At 56.8% G+C, this 15710-nt stretch overlaps 1 protein-coding gene across 1 annotated transcript in view; it reads left to right on the top strand.

Annotated features, from left to right (window-relative positions):
- The first annotated feature begins 6704 nt into the window (after positions 1 to 6704).
- ZC3H3 (zinc finger CCCH-type containing 3) overlaps positions 6705 to 15710 on the top strand; it is a 103650-nt gene continuing 94644 nt past the window's right edge. Inside the window, exons 1-3 of the mRNA XM_024250868.3 lie at positions 6705 to 6891; positions 8949 to 10266; positions 11817 to 12013. Of these exons, the coding sequence (XP_024106636.3) occupies positions 6804 to 6891; positions 8949 to 10266; positions 11817 to 12013 (1603 nt within the window). The 5' untranslated portion in view covers positions 6705 to 6803. The remainder of the gene's footprint in view (positions 6892 to 8948; positions 10267 to 11816; positions 12014 to 15710) is intronic.

The raw sequence follows: 15710 nt of genomic DNA, 5'->3' as shown, positions 1-15710 counted from the left end.
GGGTTCACACCATTCTCCTGCCTCAGCCTCCGGAGTAGCTGGGACTACAGGTGCCCGCCACCATGCCCGGCTAATTTTTTGTGTTTTTAGTAGAGATGGGGTTTCACCGTGTCAGCCAGGATGGTCTCGATCTCCTGACCCCGTGATCCGCCCGCCTCGGCCTCCCAAAGTGCTGGGATTACAGGCGTGAGCCACCATGCCTGGCCTAATATTATTGTTATTATCCTAACCACCAGGGCCAGGTGGTGGCGCCAAGGTCGTCTAGCTATTTATCTTACTTCTGTTTCTTTCCAACTTTTTGCTTTCTCCCTTTTCTCCTGTCTTATAAACTAGGGAAAAGGGGAGGTGGGGGAGAAGCTGGGAGGGACAACAGGAGAAGTGGTGGTCTCATTCCAACACCAAGATGGTGATGAAAGCGACCTCTATTCATCCTGTTTCACTGTGCCCTCATTGCAACACATTAGCATACTACAGGAAATTCCCGCCGGCACCATGACGGTTTACAAACGCCAGTATCTTCCGCAAGTTACTCTATATGGTCTGAAAGGGGGAGGACAATCCGTTCCAGGAACTCCCCATCCCTTTCCTGGAAAACTCATGAGTAATCTACTGCTGGTTTAGCACATAATCAAGAAATGATCATAACAAGAGCCAGTCAAGCAGCCCACACTGCCACTCCGCTATCGATAGCCACCCATTTATTCCTTTCCTGTTTTTATTTATTTATTATTTTTTTTTTTTGAGATGGAAGCTCGCTCTGTTGCCCAGGCTGGAGTTCAGTGACACCAATCTTGGCTCACTGCAACCTCCGCCTCCTGGGTTCAAGTGATTCTCCTGCCTCAGCCTCCCGAGTAGCTGGGACTACAGGTGCCTGCCACCACGCCCGGCTAATTTTTGTATTCTTAGTAGAGATGGGGTTTCACCATATTGGCCAGGCTGGTCTCGATCTCCTGACCTCGTGATCCGCCCACCTTGGCCTCCCAAAGTGCTGGGATTACAGGTGTGAACCACTGCGCCTGGCCTTCCTTTACTTTCTTAATAAACTTCCTCTACCGGCTTGCTCTTAAGTTCTTTCCTGTGGCTGGGTGCGGTGGCTCACGCCTGCAGTCCCAGCACTTTGGGAGGCCAAGGCAGGCGGATCATAAGGTCAGAAGATCAAGAACATCTTGGCCAATATGGTGAAACCCTGTCTCTACTGAAAACACACAAACTAGCTGGGTGTGGTAGCGTGCGCCTGTAGTCCCATCTACTCTGGAGGCTGAGGCAGGAGAATCACTTGAACTCAGGAGGCAGAGGTTGCAGTAAGCCGAGATTGCGCCACTGCACTCCAGCCTGGGCAACCAGGGCAACATTCTGTTTCAAAAAAAAAAAAAATTATTTCCTGTGTGAAGCCAAGAACCCATGTGGCCTCCCGGGCTGAGCCTCAATTTGGGGATTTGCCCTGTGACACACAGACACACAGTCAGCTGTCTTCCTTTCTTTCTCTTTCTCTCTCGCTTTCTTTTTTTGAGACAGGATCTTGCTCAGTTGCCCAGGCTGGAGTGCAGTGGTGTGATTGTAGCTTGCTGCAGCCTCAACCACCTGAGCTCAACCAATCCTCCCATCTCTGCCTTACTAGTAGCTGGGCCTACAGGCATGCACCACCATGCCCAGCTGATTTTTGGTATTTTTTTGTAGAGACGGGGTTTCACTAGGTTACCCAGGCTGGTCTTGAACTCCTGGGCTCAAGTGATCTGCCTGTCTGGATCTCCCAAAGTGCTGGGATTCCAGGCATGAGCCACCGTTCCTGGCCCAGCTGTTATCTTGCTGTGTTATCACATGGTGGATGTTATATATAAAGTTTTGGTGCCGCAAAAGAAATAGCACTCGAATATAAAATTTTCTTTTTAATTCTCAGCAAGGCAAGATACTTCTATAGAAGGGTGCGCCCTTACAGATGGAGCAATGGTGAGCACACACCTGGACAAGGGAGGGGAAGGGGTTCTTATCCCTGATGCACGTGGCCCCTGCTGCTGTGTTGTTCCCCTATTAGCTAGGGTTAGACCACACAGGCTAAATAATTCCAATTGGCTGGTTTAAAGAGAGTGACGGGGTGAGTGGTTTGGCGGGAAAAATGGTTATGACAGAACAGGTAACTGGAATGAGTCAGGGTGGAGCAGGTAATTGGAATGAGTCAGGGCAGAGCAGGTAATCGAAAAAGGTTGCTTTATGAGGAAGTTAAGTTTAAAAGTAGGAGGCAACGAATTGAACATATTGACATATTGATTCTTTGAAAAGAAATTTAGAACTCACGTCTAACAGTGGAGAAAAAGAGGTAGTCTCTGGCTGCTGCTGCTGCTTTTTTTTTTTTTTGAGATAGAAATCCGCTCTGTCACCCAGGCTGAAGTGCAGTGGCATGATCTCAGCTCACTACAACCTCTGCCTCCTTCGTTCAAGCGATTCTCCTGCCACAGCCTCACGAGTAGCTGGGATTACAGGCACCCACCACCATGCCTGGCAATTTTTTTTTTTTTTTTGAGACAGAGTCTTGCTCTGTCGCCCAGGCTGGAGTGCAATGGCGTGACTTCGGCTCACTGCAAGCTCCACTTCCCGGGTTCAAGTGGTTCTCCTGCCTCAGTCTCCCAAATAGCTGGGACTACAGGCATGTGCCAACATGCCTGGCTAATTTTTGTATTTTGAGTAGAGACGGGGTTTCACCATGTTGGCCAGGCTGGTCTTGAACTCCTGACCTCAGGTGATCCACCTGCCTTGGGCCTCCCAAAGTGCTGGGATTACATACAGGTGTGAGCCACTGCGCCCGGCCACAATATCTCAATGTCTGCTTTTATTTATTTATTTATTTTTTGAGACAGTGTCTTGCTCTGTCACCCAGGCTGGAGTGCAGTGGTACCATCTCAGCTCACTGCAACCTCCGCCTCCTGGGTTCAAGCGATTCTCCTGCCTCAGCCTCTTGAGTAGCTGGGACTAAGGGTGCCACCATATCTGGCTAATTTTTGTATTTTTAGTAGAGATAGTGTTTCACTATGTTGGCCAGGCTAGTTTCGAACTCCTGACCTCGTGATCCGCCCACCTTGGCCCCCCAAAGTGCTGGGATTACAGGTGTGAGTCACTGCACCCGGCCTCTGTTTGCTTTTTTTTTTTTTGAGGTGGAGTTTTGCTCCTGTTGCCCATTGCTGGAGTGCAATGGTCTCGGCTCACTGCAACCTCTGCCTCCCGGGTTCAAGCAATTCTCCTGCCTCAGCCTCCTGAGTAGCTGGGATTATAGGTGTGTGCCACCACACCCGGCTAATATTTTTGTATTTTTAGTAGAGATGAGGTTTCACCATGTTGGTCAGGCTGGTCTCGAACTCCTGACCTCATGATCCGCCCACTTCGGCCTCCCAAAGTGTTGGTATTCAGGTGTGAGCCATCGCGCCCATCCTGTCTGCTTCTCATAGGGCACTAGTCCCATTCACGAGGGCTCCACTCTCATGACCTAACCACCTTCCAGAGGCCCCACTTCCTGATTCTATCACATTGACGGTTTGGATTTCAACAGATGAATTTAGCATGTGGGGGCACAAACATTCCGTTCTCAGTGCTCTGCATGTGCTGGTCATGGTCCGACAGGCCAGGCGCGGCTGTCACAAGGTAGCGGTCACAAGAGTCTCAAGGGAAATGAGACAGGGCTAGTCCACTGCACAAGTGTTCATCAAGCCCCCGGTGGGAAATTTCATCCCATTCATTCTCAGAGTCCTCTCATGGTCACCCATGTCCTGGCACATAGGTCACTCCAGAGTCACCCACTGGCTTGTCTCCAGGCCACTCGCAGGCTGCCTGGAGGGAGAGAGGCAGAATCTCTAGCCAAGTGTTCAGCTGGGAGAGTTGCAATGGGAGAGGAGGAGGATGAGGAGGAGGATAGACAGGACTGGGTGGCGCTCGGATGGGGTCTGCAAGGCAGTAGGAAGCAAAGATGGTTTCACATGGATTCCGCCTTTCCTAGATCCATCTGGGCTAGGTGGGACTCCTGGCTGGGGCTCCCATGGCCTGAGCCGGCCTGTTCTACTGCCTGGACTTCCCAGCCTCCATTCGTTCACCCTTCTGCTCGGGGAGCCAGCCCTTTCTAGCCAGCAAGCTGCCTTTGCGGCTGCCGCTAGAGAAGCCCTCACAGTGCCCATCACTGTATGTGAGGTGGAGTGGCACCAGCCTTGCTAGTGCTGGCCTTGGGAGCAGGACAGAGGCAGGCTGGGTGGAGGCCGTGGACTGCGTCCTTACCTGCGTGCACAGGTGTCTCCTCAGAGGCACCATGCACAGGAGTCCTCTGCATCACTGTTGCCATGTGTCTCATGTCTACATATGTTAGAAACCTTGGTATCTTATTTTTGCTGCAGCTACTTGTTTTAGAGAAGAGAGAAAACATTTTCATTTCCTAACACACTTCTCATTTCCTATACTCTTTCTTCTTGTAGATCTGAGTCTCCATATTGTATCCTCTTCAGCCTGAAGAAATTTCTTTTATTTTTTTGAGATAGAGTTTCACTCGTCGCCCAGGCTGGAGTGCAATGGTGAGATCTTGGCTCAGTGCAACCTCGGCTTCCCGGGTTCAAGTGATTCTCCTGCCTCAGCCTCCTGAGTAGTTGGGATTACAGGCGCTCCCCCACCACATCCAGCTAATTTTTGTATTTTTAATAGAGACAGAGTTTCACCATGTTGGTCAGGCTGGTCTCTAACTCCTGACCTCAGGTGATCCACCCACCTCGGCCTCCCAAAGCTCTGGTACAGAACCTTAAGAAGGGCTTTGCAGTCTCAAAAAAAAAAAAAAAAAAAAAGGGTCTCCCTCCACCAGTCTCCTGTCTCAGCCTCCCGAGTAACTGGGACTACAGGCGCCCACCACAGCGCCCAGCTAATTTTTGTATTTTTAGTAGCGGCGGGGTTTCACCGTGTTAGCCAGGATGGTCTCCATCTCCTGACCTTGTGATCTGCCCAACTCGTCCTCCCGAAGTGCTGGGATTACAGGCATAAGCCACTGCGCCCAGCCTAGCCATCTTAATGTGTACAATTCAGTGGCATTATTACCGTCATAATTTTGTGTAACCATCACCACTACTTCCAAAACTTTTTCATTACTCCAAACAGAAACCCTACAACCCATTAAGCAACATTTCTCCATTCCTCCTTATCCCAGCCACTGAACCTCTAATCTACCTTCTGTCTCTAGGAATCTGTATTCTAGATACTTCACGGAAGTGGAATCACACAAGATTGGTCTTTTAGTGACTGGCTTATTTTACAAAGCACAATGTTTTCAAGGTTTATCCATGGTGTATCCTGTGTTAGAATTTCCTTCTTTTTTTTTCTTTTATCTTTTTTTGAGACAAAGCCTAGCTCTGTCGCCCAGGCTGGAGTGCAGTGGCTTGATCTTGGCTCACTGCAACCTCCGCCTGCCGGGTTCAAGCGATTCTTCTGCCTCAGCCTCCTGAGTAGCTGGGACTACAGGTGCGCGCCACCACGCCTGGCTAATTTTTTGTATTTTTAGCAGAGACGGGTTTTCACCGTGTTGACCACGCTTGTCTCAAACTCCTGACCTCGTGATCCGCCCGCCTCAGCCTCCCAAAGTGCTAGGATTACAGGCATGAGCCACCGCCCCCGGCCGAATTTCCTTCCATTTTAATGCTGAAAAATATTTCATTGTTTGTATGGACCACATTTTGTTTATCCTTCCATCTACCCGTGGACACTTGGGTTGCTTCTGTCTTTTGGCTATTGAGAAAAATGCTGCAGTGAACACGGGGGCACAAATATGTTTGAGTATCTGATTTCCATTCTTTTGGGAATATAGCCAGAAGTAGGGTTGCTGGATCATACCGTAGTTCCATTTTTGTTTTCTCCTAGAAAGGCAGATTGCCACATGCAGCGCCTCATTTGGATGTGTCTGGAATCTTGGAAGCTTGACTACCCTACGTTCTCCTACAAATGGACCTTGAGAGCTTGTTTGGAGGTTCTACCAGGGGAGCCCAGCTCCTCTATTTGGTATGGTCGTCCTCTTCGACTGAGCTGCAGCTTCTGGAGGGACGCACATGAAGCAGTGAGGAAGGAAGGGGACACCCGCCTAGCCAGCCAGATCAGCCGAATCAACCCTGGCGATCAATGGGATGACAGGTGTCGCAGCCAGATCGCCCTCATATCCGGTAGTTCTACTTTTAACCTTTTGTGGAATCTCCATAGTTTTCTGCGGTGCTGCGCCATTTACATTCCCACCAACAGCGCACAGAGGTTTACACTTGTACATGTTTCCACTGACGAACGAAAAACTTTCATGTTTTTAGAGGTTCAACATGTCTATCCAGGGAACCTTGCTCTCCGATGTCTTCTCCTCTGGCCACAGTAAGAGGTTTCACAGACCCTCCTGGGTCAAGAGTAACTGTTAACTGGCCCTTCTCCCATGGGCCCCCCGTAGACCCCCCAACACTCAACCGGGCGAAATGAAACGCAGGGACTGTGGGAAGGAACTGCGGTATGGGCTGGGTAGGCCCCAGGTCTCGCCCCTCGCCAAGTTTCCCAAGGGGACGCGATCCCGGACTGCACAAGCTGGGTCCGCGCGGCCTCCCAGAGCCCGAGCAGCCCCTTCCCAGCCGCTACCAGGCCACTTCCCGGCGCTCACTAGTGACGTCCCCGCCTCGCTCTGCGCGTGCGTGGCTCCGCCTCCCCGCTGCCGTTGCCAGGGCGACGGCAGGTCCTCGGCGGCCGGCAGACATCCGGGCCTGCTCCCAGCGGCTCCGCCCCGGCCCGCTCCGCCCCGCCCGCGGGAAAAAGGTCGCGTAGCGATGACGTCGCGGGGGCTTGGCCGGGCTTCGCGGACTCGGGAGATGGAGGAAAAGGAGATACTACGGCGGCAGATCCGCCTACTGCAGGGTAGGTCCGGCCGGGGCTGGGACGCGAGTCTCTTTTTTCCCCCTCACCTCGCGGCGGGTCTCCGGCCCCCTCGTCGAAGGGGTCGCTCACCGCTCGCGTGTTCTGGGTGGCGGCTGGGGTGGGGGACGGTAGGGTCCGCCAGGACTTGTGGGCCGGCTCAGGGCCCGGGTCAGTCCCCGGCTCCAGCTTTGTCGAGGGAGTGGTGCCGGCCCTACTGGGGCTGCAGAGGGCGGAGGCACGGCCGTCGCTTAGTAACCCGCAGGAGGCGGCGGCCCTCCCCACCACCACGGGCTGTCGCGTCCCCTGGCGCCCACCCTCGCTCCCCGCGCCCCACTGCGGGGCTGGGACTGGTTCATGGCTCATTTCGGCAGAGCAGGCTGCGGGCGCACGCGGGTTCCTTCCTTGACGCCCGGTTTTTTTGAGACAGAGTCTTGCTCTGTCACCCAGGCTGGGGTGCGGTGACGCGATCTCGGCTCACTGCAACCTCCTCATCCTGGGTTCGAGCGATTCTCCTGCCTCAGCCTCCGGAGTAGGTGGGATTACAGGTAGGCGCCAGAACGCCTGGCTAATTTTTGTATTTTGAGTAGAGACGGGGTTTCACCGTGTTGGCCAGGATGGTCTTTAACTCCCGACCTCAGGTGATCCACCCGCCTCGGCCTCCCAAAGTGCTGAGATTACAGGCGTGAGCCATCGCTCCCAGCCTCGATGTGCGGTTTTGATGCCCCTTTTCTCCGAACAATCACACTCCCCTTGCCATTCCAGGCGCATACTCAACAGGCTTCAGCTTCCACACTTAAACATTAAAAAACCCAAATTGGCCTTTCTAAACTTAAAAAAAAAAAATCCATGTTTGGACGCAGTGGCCCACAGCTGTAATCCCAGCACTTTGGGAGGCCATGGCGGGAGGATGGCTTGAGCCTGGGAGTTTGAGACCATCCTGGGCAACATGACCAGACCCCGTCTCTACAGAAAAATTTTAAAAAGTGAGATGGGCGTGGTGGCTTGCGCCTGTAGTCCCAGCTACTCAGAGGTGGAAGATTTGCTTGTGCCCAGGAGGTCCCGGCTGCAGTGAGCCGTGATTGGGCCACTGCACTCTAGCCTGGGCAACAGAGAAAAACCACATCTCAAATAAAAAGCCAAAACCAACCAAACAAAAAAAACTTTAAAAATTAAAAATCCTTTTTGCTTTTACTCTCACAAAGGGAAGACTTAAGGATTGGGAAAGCGTGTATGGATAAGAGGCCAGGTGGGCTGCCTCCCACTTGGGGACACTTCTTGGGCTCCCATCACACCTGCTCTGGGGTGTCAACACGTCTGGACGTGGCTTTCTGTGCCCCTGGGGGCAGGGCCTGTGGTGGGGGAATGCTGATAACTGGGAGGCTGGCTGCTGATGCCCTTGCCTGTGTTCCTGGCCCTCCTGCACCAGGATAGCTATCCAGGGACTTATTTGGAAAGTCTTGTGGTTGTGTCAGTTCACTGCAGTAGGACTCTAGCCCATTGCTGTCTCCTCTTCTGCAGGGAAGACTGTGAATCTGGCAGGGCAATGGCCTCTGCTCCTAGTATTCTTTTTTCCTGTTGTCAGGCATGGGGTCCTCGAGAGTGTCAATTCTGTTACGCTCAGTGGAGTGACTCCTTTCCATCTGTAGGCAAGCCAGAGGGCCTGTGCAGCCACTTGTCCCCTCTGATTGAAACAGTGCAGAGGGAGTCATTGCGATTCTCTTCAGACTGAGTGATACGTCTCATCAAATGATTGTGGACTCAGTAGACCAGCAAATAAGGGTTGTTATACCACATGGTTCATTTCTATGTTAAGCAGGCAGAAGTAGGACTGAAGTGAAGCTGATGGAGAAAAGGCTCATAGAAGCGACAGGCCCAGGTGACGCGGGCTGAGTTGTCAGTGAGTCCCAGGCTCTGGGAGCTGTCCCTTCTGAAACTGGCAGGGGCTCAGAAGTGAGATGGGATCTGGGGGTATCTTGCCAGCTGATGCCCTTCCAGGGTAGTCGGTGATTATCGCGGTTACCCTCTGGCTAACTGAGCCTGTGGTTCTGTCTTCTCAGGTCTGATTGATGACTACAAAACTCTCCACGGCAATGCCCCGGCCCCTGGTACCCCAGCAGCTTCTGGGTGGCAGCCACCCACTTACCACAGTGGCAGAGCCTTCAGTGCCCGCTACCCTCGTCCAAGCCGGAGGGGCTACTCCTCACACCATGGGCCTTCGTGGCGCAAGAAATACTCCCTCGTGAATCGGCCCCCGGGACCCTCAGACCCACCTGCCGACCATGCTGTGCGGCCGTTGCACAGGGCCCCGGGGTGCCAGGCTCCTGTCCCGCAGCAGCATGTCCTTGAGAGACAGGTCCAGCTCAGTCAAGGTCAGAACGTGGTCATCAAAGTTAAACCGCCATCAAAGTCTGGCTCTGCCAGTGCCTCAGGGGCCCAGCGGGGCTCTCTGGAAGAATATGAGGACACCCCCTGGAGTGACCAAAGGCCCCGGGAAGGTGAAGGTGAGCCCCCTCGGGGACAGCCGCAGCCCTCGAGGCCAACAAGAGCCAGGGGGTCCTGCGGTGTGGAAGATCCTCTTCTGGTCTGCCAGAAGGAGCCTGGTAAGCCCAGGGTGGTGAAGTCAGTGGGCAGTGTGGGCGGCAGCCCCCGGGAGCCCCGCCGGACAGTCAGTGAGAGCGTGATTGCCATCAAGGCGAGCTTCCCATCCTCCACTCTGCCCCCACGCACTGGCGTGGCCCTGGGCCGGAAGCTGGGTTCTCATTCCGTGGCCAGCTGTGCTCCACAGCTCCTTGGGGACAGGAGAGTAGATGCTGGCCACGCAGATCAGCCAGTTCCGTCTGGCTCAGTGGGGGGCCCCACCAGACCGGCCTCAGGACCCAGGCAGGCCCGGGAGGCCTCGCTGGTTGTGACCTGTCGAACTAACAAGTTCCGGAAAAACAACTACAAATGGGTGGCTGCCTCCGCGAAGAGTCCCCGGGCTGCTCGGAGGGCCCTCAGTCCCAGAGTGGCTGCAGAGAATGTGTGCAAGGCCTCTGCCGGCACGGCAAACAAGGTGGAGAAGCCGCAGCTCATAGCTGACCCAGAGCCCAAGCCCAGGAAGCCAGCCACGTCCTCCAAGCCAGGGTCCGCCCCCAGCAAGTACAAGTGGAAGGCCTCCAGCCCCTCTGCCTCCTCCTCTTCCTCCTTCCGTTGGCAGTCGGAGGCCGGCAGCAAGGACCATGCCTCCCAGCTCTCCCCAGTCCTGTCTAGGTCCCCGTCGGGGGACAGACCAGCAGTAGGACTCAGTGGCTTGAAGCCCCTCTCTGGGGAGACCCCGCTCTCAGCTTACAAAGTGAAGAGCCGCACCAAGATTATCCGGAGGCGGGGCAGCACAAGGTGGGCATCCCGGCCGGCTGCGGTGGAGTGTGAGGGCTGTGAGGAGGGTTTGTTTGGCACCCCTAATGGATCTGCTGAGCTCGGAGCTTCGCCTGCAGTCGCGTTCACATTTCCAGCAAGAAATGAGGCAGGAAGTGCTGCTGTGGTGGTTTGGGCTTGCCTGGGGCCAGGGCCCTGGCCGGCATAGACTGGGGGGCAGGTTTGCCGTCCCTCACACTGCTGGCGAGCCCGTCCTTTCTCCTGCCGGTGAGAGACGAGCAGCTCGCGGTGGGCAGCTTCCATGGTTCCAGTTGCACAGGGTTCGCAGAGGGAAGGTTTGTGCCAGGCCAGGGACCAGCCCAGGGGCCATGTGTCCCCAGGGGGATGGTGAGACGGTGAGAGCAGTGTGTCTGCCCCTGGCCTGGACCTGCCGGCCACGGGTCTGTGCTGGGAGGTGGACCAGGGCTCTGGGCCCTGCCAGGGGTGCCTGGTCTTTCCTGCATGCCCCGTGTCTAGGGCTTGGGCTCCAGGAGGCCTGGCCTTTGCTGGCCCCCAGGCTGAGGGCTGCTCCAGCTAGGCTGAGGGCTGCTCCAGCTGGGCTGAGTGGGCAGGGGCCGGGGGCTGCTGGTAGGCGGGAGCCTCCTTGGGCATTCCTGGCTTTGGGCTCTGTGGCCTCCCTCCCAGAGTGCTGAGGCTGCAGTTGGCCTTTGGTCCCAGGGCGAGCAGATTGGTGTCAGGTCCCAACCCCCTTGGCCAGGCAGCCAGGCGGAGTCCCTCACTTGCTTGGTGCACATCTCTTCTGGCCTCCACCCTTGCGGACTTGTGATGAGACTCAGAGATGGTGTCATGGCACAGTGCTTGGTCAGGGCTCAGGGACTCCATGAGGTTGGCAGCTAAGGTGGTGGCTGCACCTGCTGGGCAGAGGGCGGAGGTCCTGCCTTCATCATCAGACATACTGGTGCCCTGCCGTCTGATCTAGGTCGCTGGCTTGTGTAGCCCATTCTCTCTGGCCCTCGTCCCCCAGATAGGTGCCGTCTTGAGGCACATGGGCACCTGGCTCCCGCTCCTGGCCATTTCTCGGTGGCAACTCTGCTCTAAACCATGCTGGCAGCTCCCTCTGTCCAGGAAGTGTGGAGAGGGAGTGTGGAGAAGCTGCCTCCTTACCGAGGGGCTCGGAAGGCCATGTGGGGCCGGTGGCCACTCTCCTCAGGGATGTCGGCCCTTCTCTTTGCCCCATGCAGAGGCTCCTTTGGCCTGGGCAGATGGGGAGGGGGTGGACATGCGGGTGGGGACGGAGCACTGAGGCCCCTCTGCTCTCCCTGGGAGCATGGCAGCCTGCCCTAGTTGTGGGGTCATCTGGGATTGTGGATCCAAGCCTGCTGCCTGAGCCTGGCTGTGGAGGGTGGGCAGGGCCACCATGGGTTGAGGGAGGCAGGGTCCAGAAAGGACCCACTGTGGCCTGGTCCTGGCCTTCAGGAGCTGCTCCCACGCTCCTCGGGTCCTGGTGAGGAAGGGTGGGTGGGCAGAACCCCCAGGGCTTGTTGAGAGCTGCCTGTATTTTGTCTCCACAGCCTTCCTGGAGACAAGAAAAGCAGCACTTCACCTGCCACCACTGCCAAGAGCCACCTCAGCCTCCGGCGGAGACAGGCCCTCAGAGGGAAGAGCAGCCCTGTCCTGAAGAAGACCCCCAACAAGGGCCTGGTACAGGTCACCACGCACCGACTGTGCCGCCTGCCACCGAGCCGGGCCCACCTCCCCACCAAGGAAGGTATGCTGGGCACTGGGCACTGGGGCTGGGCATGCCTGCACGGGATATGCTGGCCTGTTAGGAGCCATGGGCACCTTCCCTGCCTCATGCTGGTAGAGGCCCTGGCTGGGAGGGCACTGCCTGGCAGACAGTGGGTGGTGGTGAGCTGGCGGGTAGAGGAGAGGGCCCGAGTGCTGCGCCGTGCAGTCTGGCTGTGGGATGTGCTGCTGGGCAGGCGCTGTGGCCTCTTCTGTGTGTCCCTTGGTATGGACCCAGCTGCGTCCCTCCTGAGGGGGGAGAGGGCGGTGGCTGCTGAGCCCTTAGGCAGGGGTGAAGCCCTCGCTTGTGCTGCGCTGGGCACCCCCAGGCCTCTGCCTCCTCCAGTGCCCTTCTGTGCTCGGCTGGCTGGGGCTGCAGGTCTACCTGCCCTGCCATTTGTGAGTGTCACATGGTACTGTGTGAGTGTTTGAGTGGCCTGAAAGAATTGGTCTGGTCTCCTGCTGTACCACTCTGAGTGTGCCCGGTCGTGCCTGGAGAGAACTGGTCTGAGCCCCTGAGAGCCCCTGTAGGGGCCTGGGAAGGCCCCGGCCTGCAGATTGTGGGGCGTAGCCCCTTGGAGGTTGACCCCCACTGCGGTGATGTTTGCCAGGACACACTGGGGGAGCGGCATCCAGGCGGGCACGTGGTTGGGGGTATGTGGTGAGGGTCTAGAGCCCTTGGGTGTGGCACCCCCCAGACACTGTGGGGGTCAGCGTGGAGCCACGTTCGTCTGTGTGCACCTGGTCCTGTGCGACTCTGTGGCTCCGCTGGGCGCGTTAGGGCAGTGGCTTCCCGAGTTTGTGTCTGTGACATCTGGAGAAGGTGGGGCGTTGGGGATTGAGCAGGCTTGGACCTGGGCACTCCGACTGGGAACTGGTACTCAGAAATCTAGCCAAGGCTGGGCGCGGTTGCTCATGGCTGTAATCCCAGCTCTTTGGGAGGCCAAGGTGGAAGGATCACTTGAGGCCAGGAGTTCAAGACCAGCCTGGGCAACATGGCAAAACCCTATCTCTACCAAAAATACAAAAATTAGCCAGGCATGGTGGCACATGCCTGTAATCCCAGCTACTCGGGAGGTTGAGGCAGGAGAATTGCTCGAGCCTGGGAGGTTGCAGTGAGCCGAGATTGCGCCATTGCATTCCAGTCTGGGCAACAGAACGAGACTCTGTCTCAAAAAAAAAAAACCCAGCCAAGCGTACCGTCATCTAGGGAGGCTTCAGAAGCCTCTGGAAGGAGCTGGGCCTGGGCAGACCCAAGAGCCGTGTGGGGGCTGCCGCGGGAGGGCAGGGCGTTGGGTCCCAGGTGGGGGGCTGAAGGGGGCCATGCAGCCGGGTGTTGCAGCACAGTGGGGGGGGAGGAAGTGAGGCTGGGGGCACTGGTCGGCTGTCCCCCGTTAGCCGACGCCTGCTGCACGCCAGGACACATGTGGATTTCATCCTGGTGACGGAGCAAGCAGAGACCCATGCGGTCCCTGGTGGCCACGGTGAGGTGGCCGGATGGCAGTTAGGTCGTGGGCTTGTCTGGGAGTGGATGGTAGGGGTGGCTTGGACAGTTGGCGGTACCCCCTGGTCACTTGGGGAGGAGGGGTTGGGGAGGTGTCCAGCTCTGGGAGGCCAGTGGGGGCTGCTGAGCCCTAGGAGGCCGAGGCTTGCAGATGGTGTGGTGGTTGGGGTGAGAGGCTCCCCACTGGGTGCAGGTTCAGCCCTGCTCACCTGGCCTGCTCGCTCTTCAGGCCTCTAGTAGAGTGGGGCATAGGCAGGGGATAGGGGAGGTTGCTTCCTGCTGCTGGGGCCTTGCTCGGCGCCCCCTGGACTCCTGCCGGGAAGAGTGGGCTTGGGAGGCCACCAGCTTCACCGGCTGACCATTTCGGAGTGCACAGCTGAGGGGCTGCTGCGGTCCTGCCTCACTAGGGGGAAGGGCGTAATTGATCTCATCTTTTTTTTTTTTTTTTAATGTTTTTAGAAACAGGGCCCTGCTTCCCTCCGAGGCCGGAGTACAGTGGTGCAGTCATGGCTCATTGCAGCCTCAACCTCCTGGGCTCAAGTGTCCCTGCTGAGTAGCTGGGACTACAGGTGCATGTCACTGTGCCTGGCTAATTTTTAATTTTTTTGTAGGGACAGGGTCTTGCATTGTTGCCTAGGCTGGTCTTGAACTTCTGGGCTCAAGTGATCCTCCTGCCTTAGTCTCTTAAATTGCTGGGAATACAGGTGTGAGCCACTGTGCCCAGCCAAACTCATAGTTAAAGACCAACGTGAGGCTGGGTGTGGTGGCTCATGCCTGTGATCCCAGCACATTGGGAGGCAGAGGCGAGTGGATCACCTGAGGTCAGGAGTTCAAGACCAGCCTTGGCAACATGGCAAAACCCTGTCTCTACTAAAAATACAAAAATTAGCCGGGCGTGGTGGCGAGCGCCTGTAATCCTATCTACTCGGGAGGCTGAGGCAGGAGAATCACTTGAACCCAGCAGGCAGAGATTAGATCGTGCCATTGCACTCCAGCCTGGGCGACAGAGTGACATTTTGTCTCAAAAAAAAAAAAAAAAAAGACCAGCGTGGCGGCTGCATGGAGTGAGAGGAGAGGGTCCTGTGTGAGGAAGGGGTGGGGAAGGCGTCCCACTCATTTGCCCACCACTGGCCCAACTGGCAGTCGCGGTTGGGCAGCCTGCCGGCTCCCGGGGATACTGCGGTGAAGGTGAAGAGATGATGAGGCTGGAGCTGCCTTCCAATGGTGGAGACAGGCAGCCACTGGAGTGCTTGTACGTCAGCCAGGAAGGTGCTCCTGGGTGGAAAATGCCTTCTGAGGAACAGGCAGGGAGAGAGCACAGGGCCAGCTGCAGAGAGGTGGTCGGCGAGTGGGAGGGCTTCTCTGAGGAGGTGACCTGAGCAGAGAGGAGCGAATAGGGCTCAGCTCTGAGGCTGAGGTGGAGGTGGGAACGAGCTTACTGTGTTCTGGAGCACAAGGAGGCTGTGGGGCCAGTTCACCGTCTGGGAGTGTGGCTTGGAGGGGATGGAGCCAATGGGGCCGAGGGACCAGGTCGTGGGAAAGGGTCTTGTAGGCCACAGGAGGGAACGGGGGGTTGGTTCTGGTTACGTTGGGAAGCCAGGGAGGGACAGGGGAGGACCCTGGGAGGGGAGGGTCCAGGGCCCCGGGGTGTCTGGCAGGCCTGAACGGGCAGAGTCAGGAGGGCCTGTGCGTGAAGCCACTGACGCCAGGCCAAGGAGTGGAGTCCGCAGGCTCTCAAGCAGGCAGGGAGCCCGTGGAGATGTGCGCGGAGGTGAGTGGCCGAGCCTGCATCCTGGCCTGGTCACTCAGGCGGCTGACCCCAGACAGCCACCACGAGACTCCAAGCTGGCCGCAGGGGAGACGGGCATGGCCAGGGCATCCGCTGAGGAGATGGGAGGCTGGGGCCCGGGAAGCTGTTGAGTGGCTCTCCCAGGCGCCCTCCTGCAAGGCCCACCATCTGCATCCCTGCCTACCTAAGAACTGAGGCCTGTCTGTCCTCTGCCCTGGCCAGGAGGGCTTCTGGGCAGGGCCCAGCTTTGTTTCGTTTAATCCTGCAGCGCTCTGGTGAGCCAGTGAGCCCTTCCCAGGCCCTCCCTCAGCCCTCCCGGGTGGCCCAGGCCTCTATCGGCCGGGGCGTTCGTTCCTGGATGCTGGGGTTGTGTGGGCTGTGGATGGG

The sequence above is a fragment of the Pongo abelii genome, chromosome 7 (assembly GCF_028885655.2).
Source record: "Pongo abelii isolate AG06213 chromosome 7, NHGRI_mPonAbe1-v2.0_pri, whole genome shotgun sequence".
In the NCBI taxonomy this organism is placed as follows: Eukaryota; Metazoa; Chordata; class Mammalia; order Primates; family Hominidae; genus Pongo; species Pongo abelii.
The sequence above is the reverse complement of the archived record's forward strand: the minus strand, read 5'-3'. Positions and strand labels throughout refer to the sequence as shown.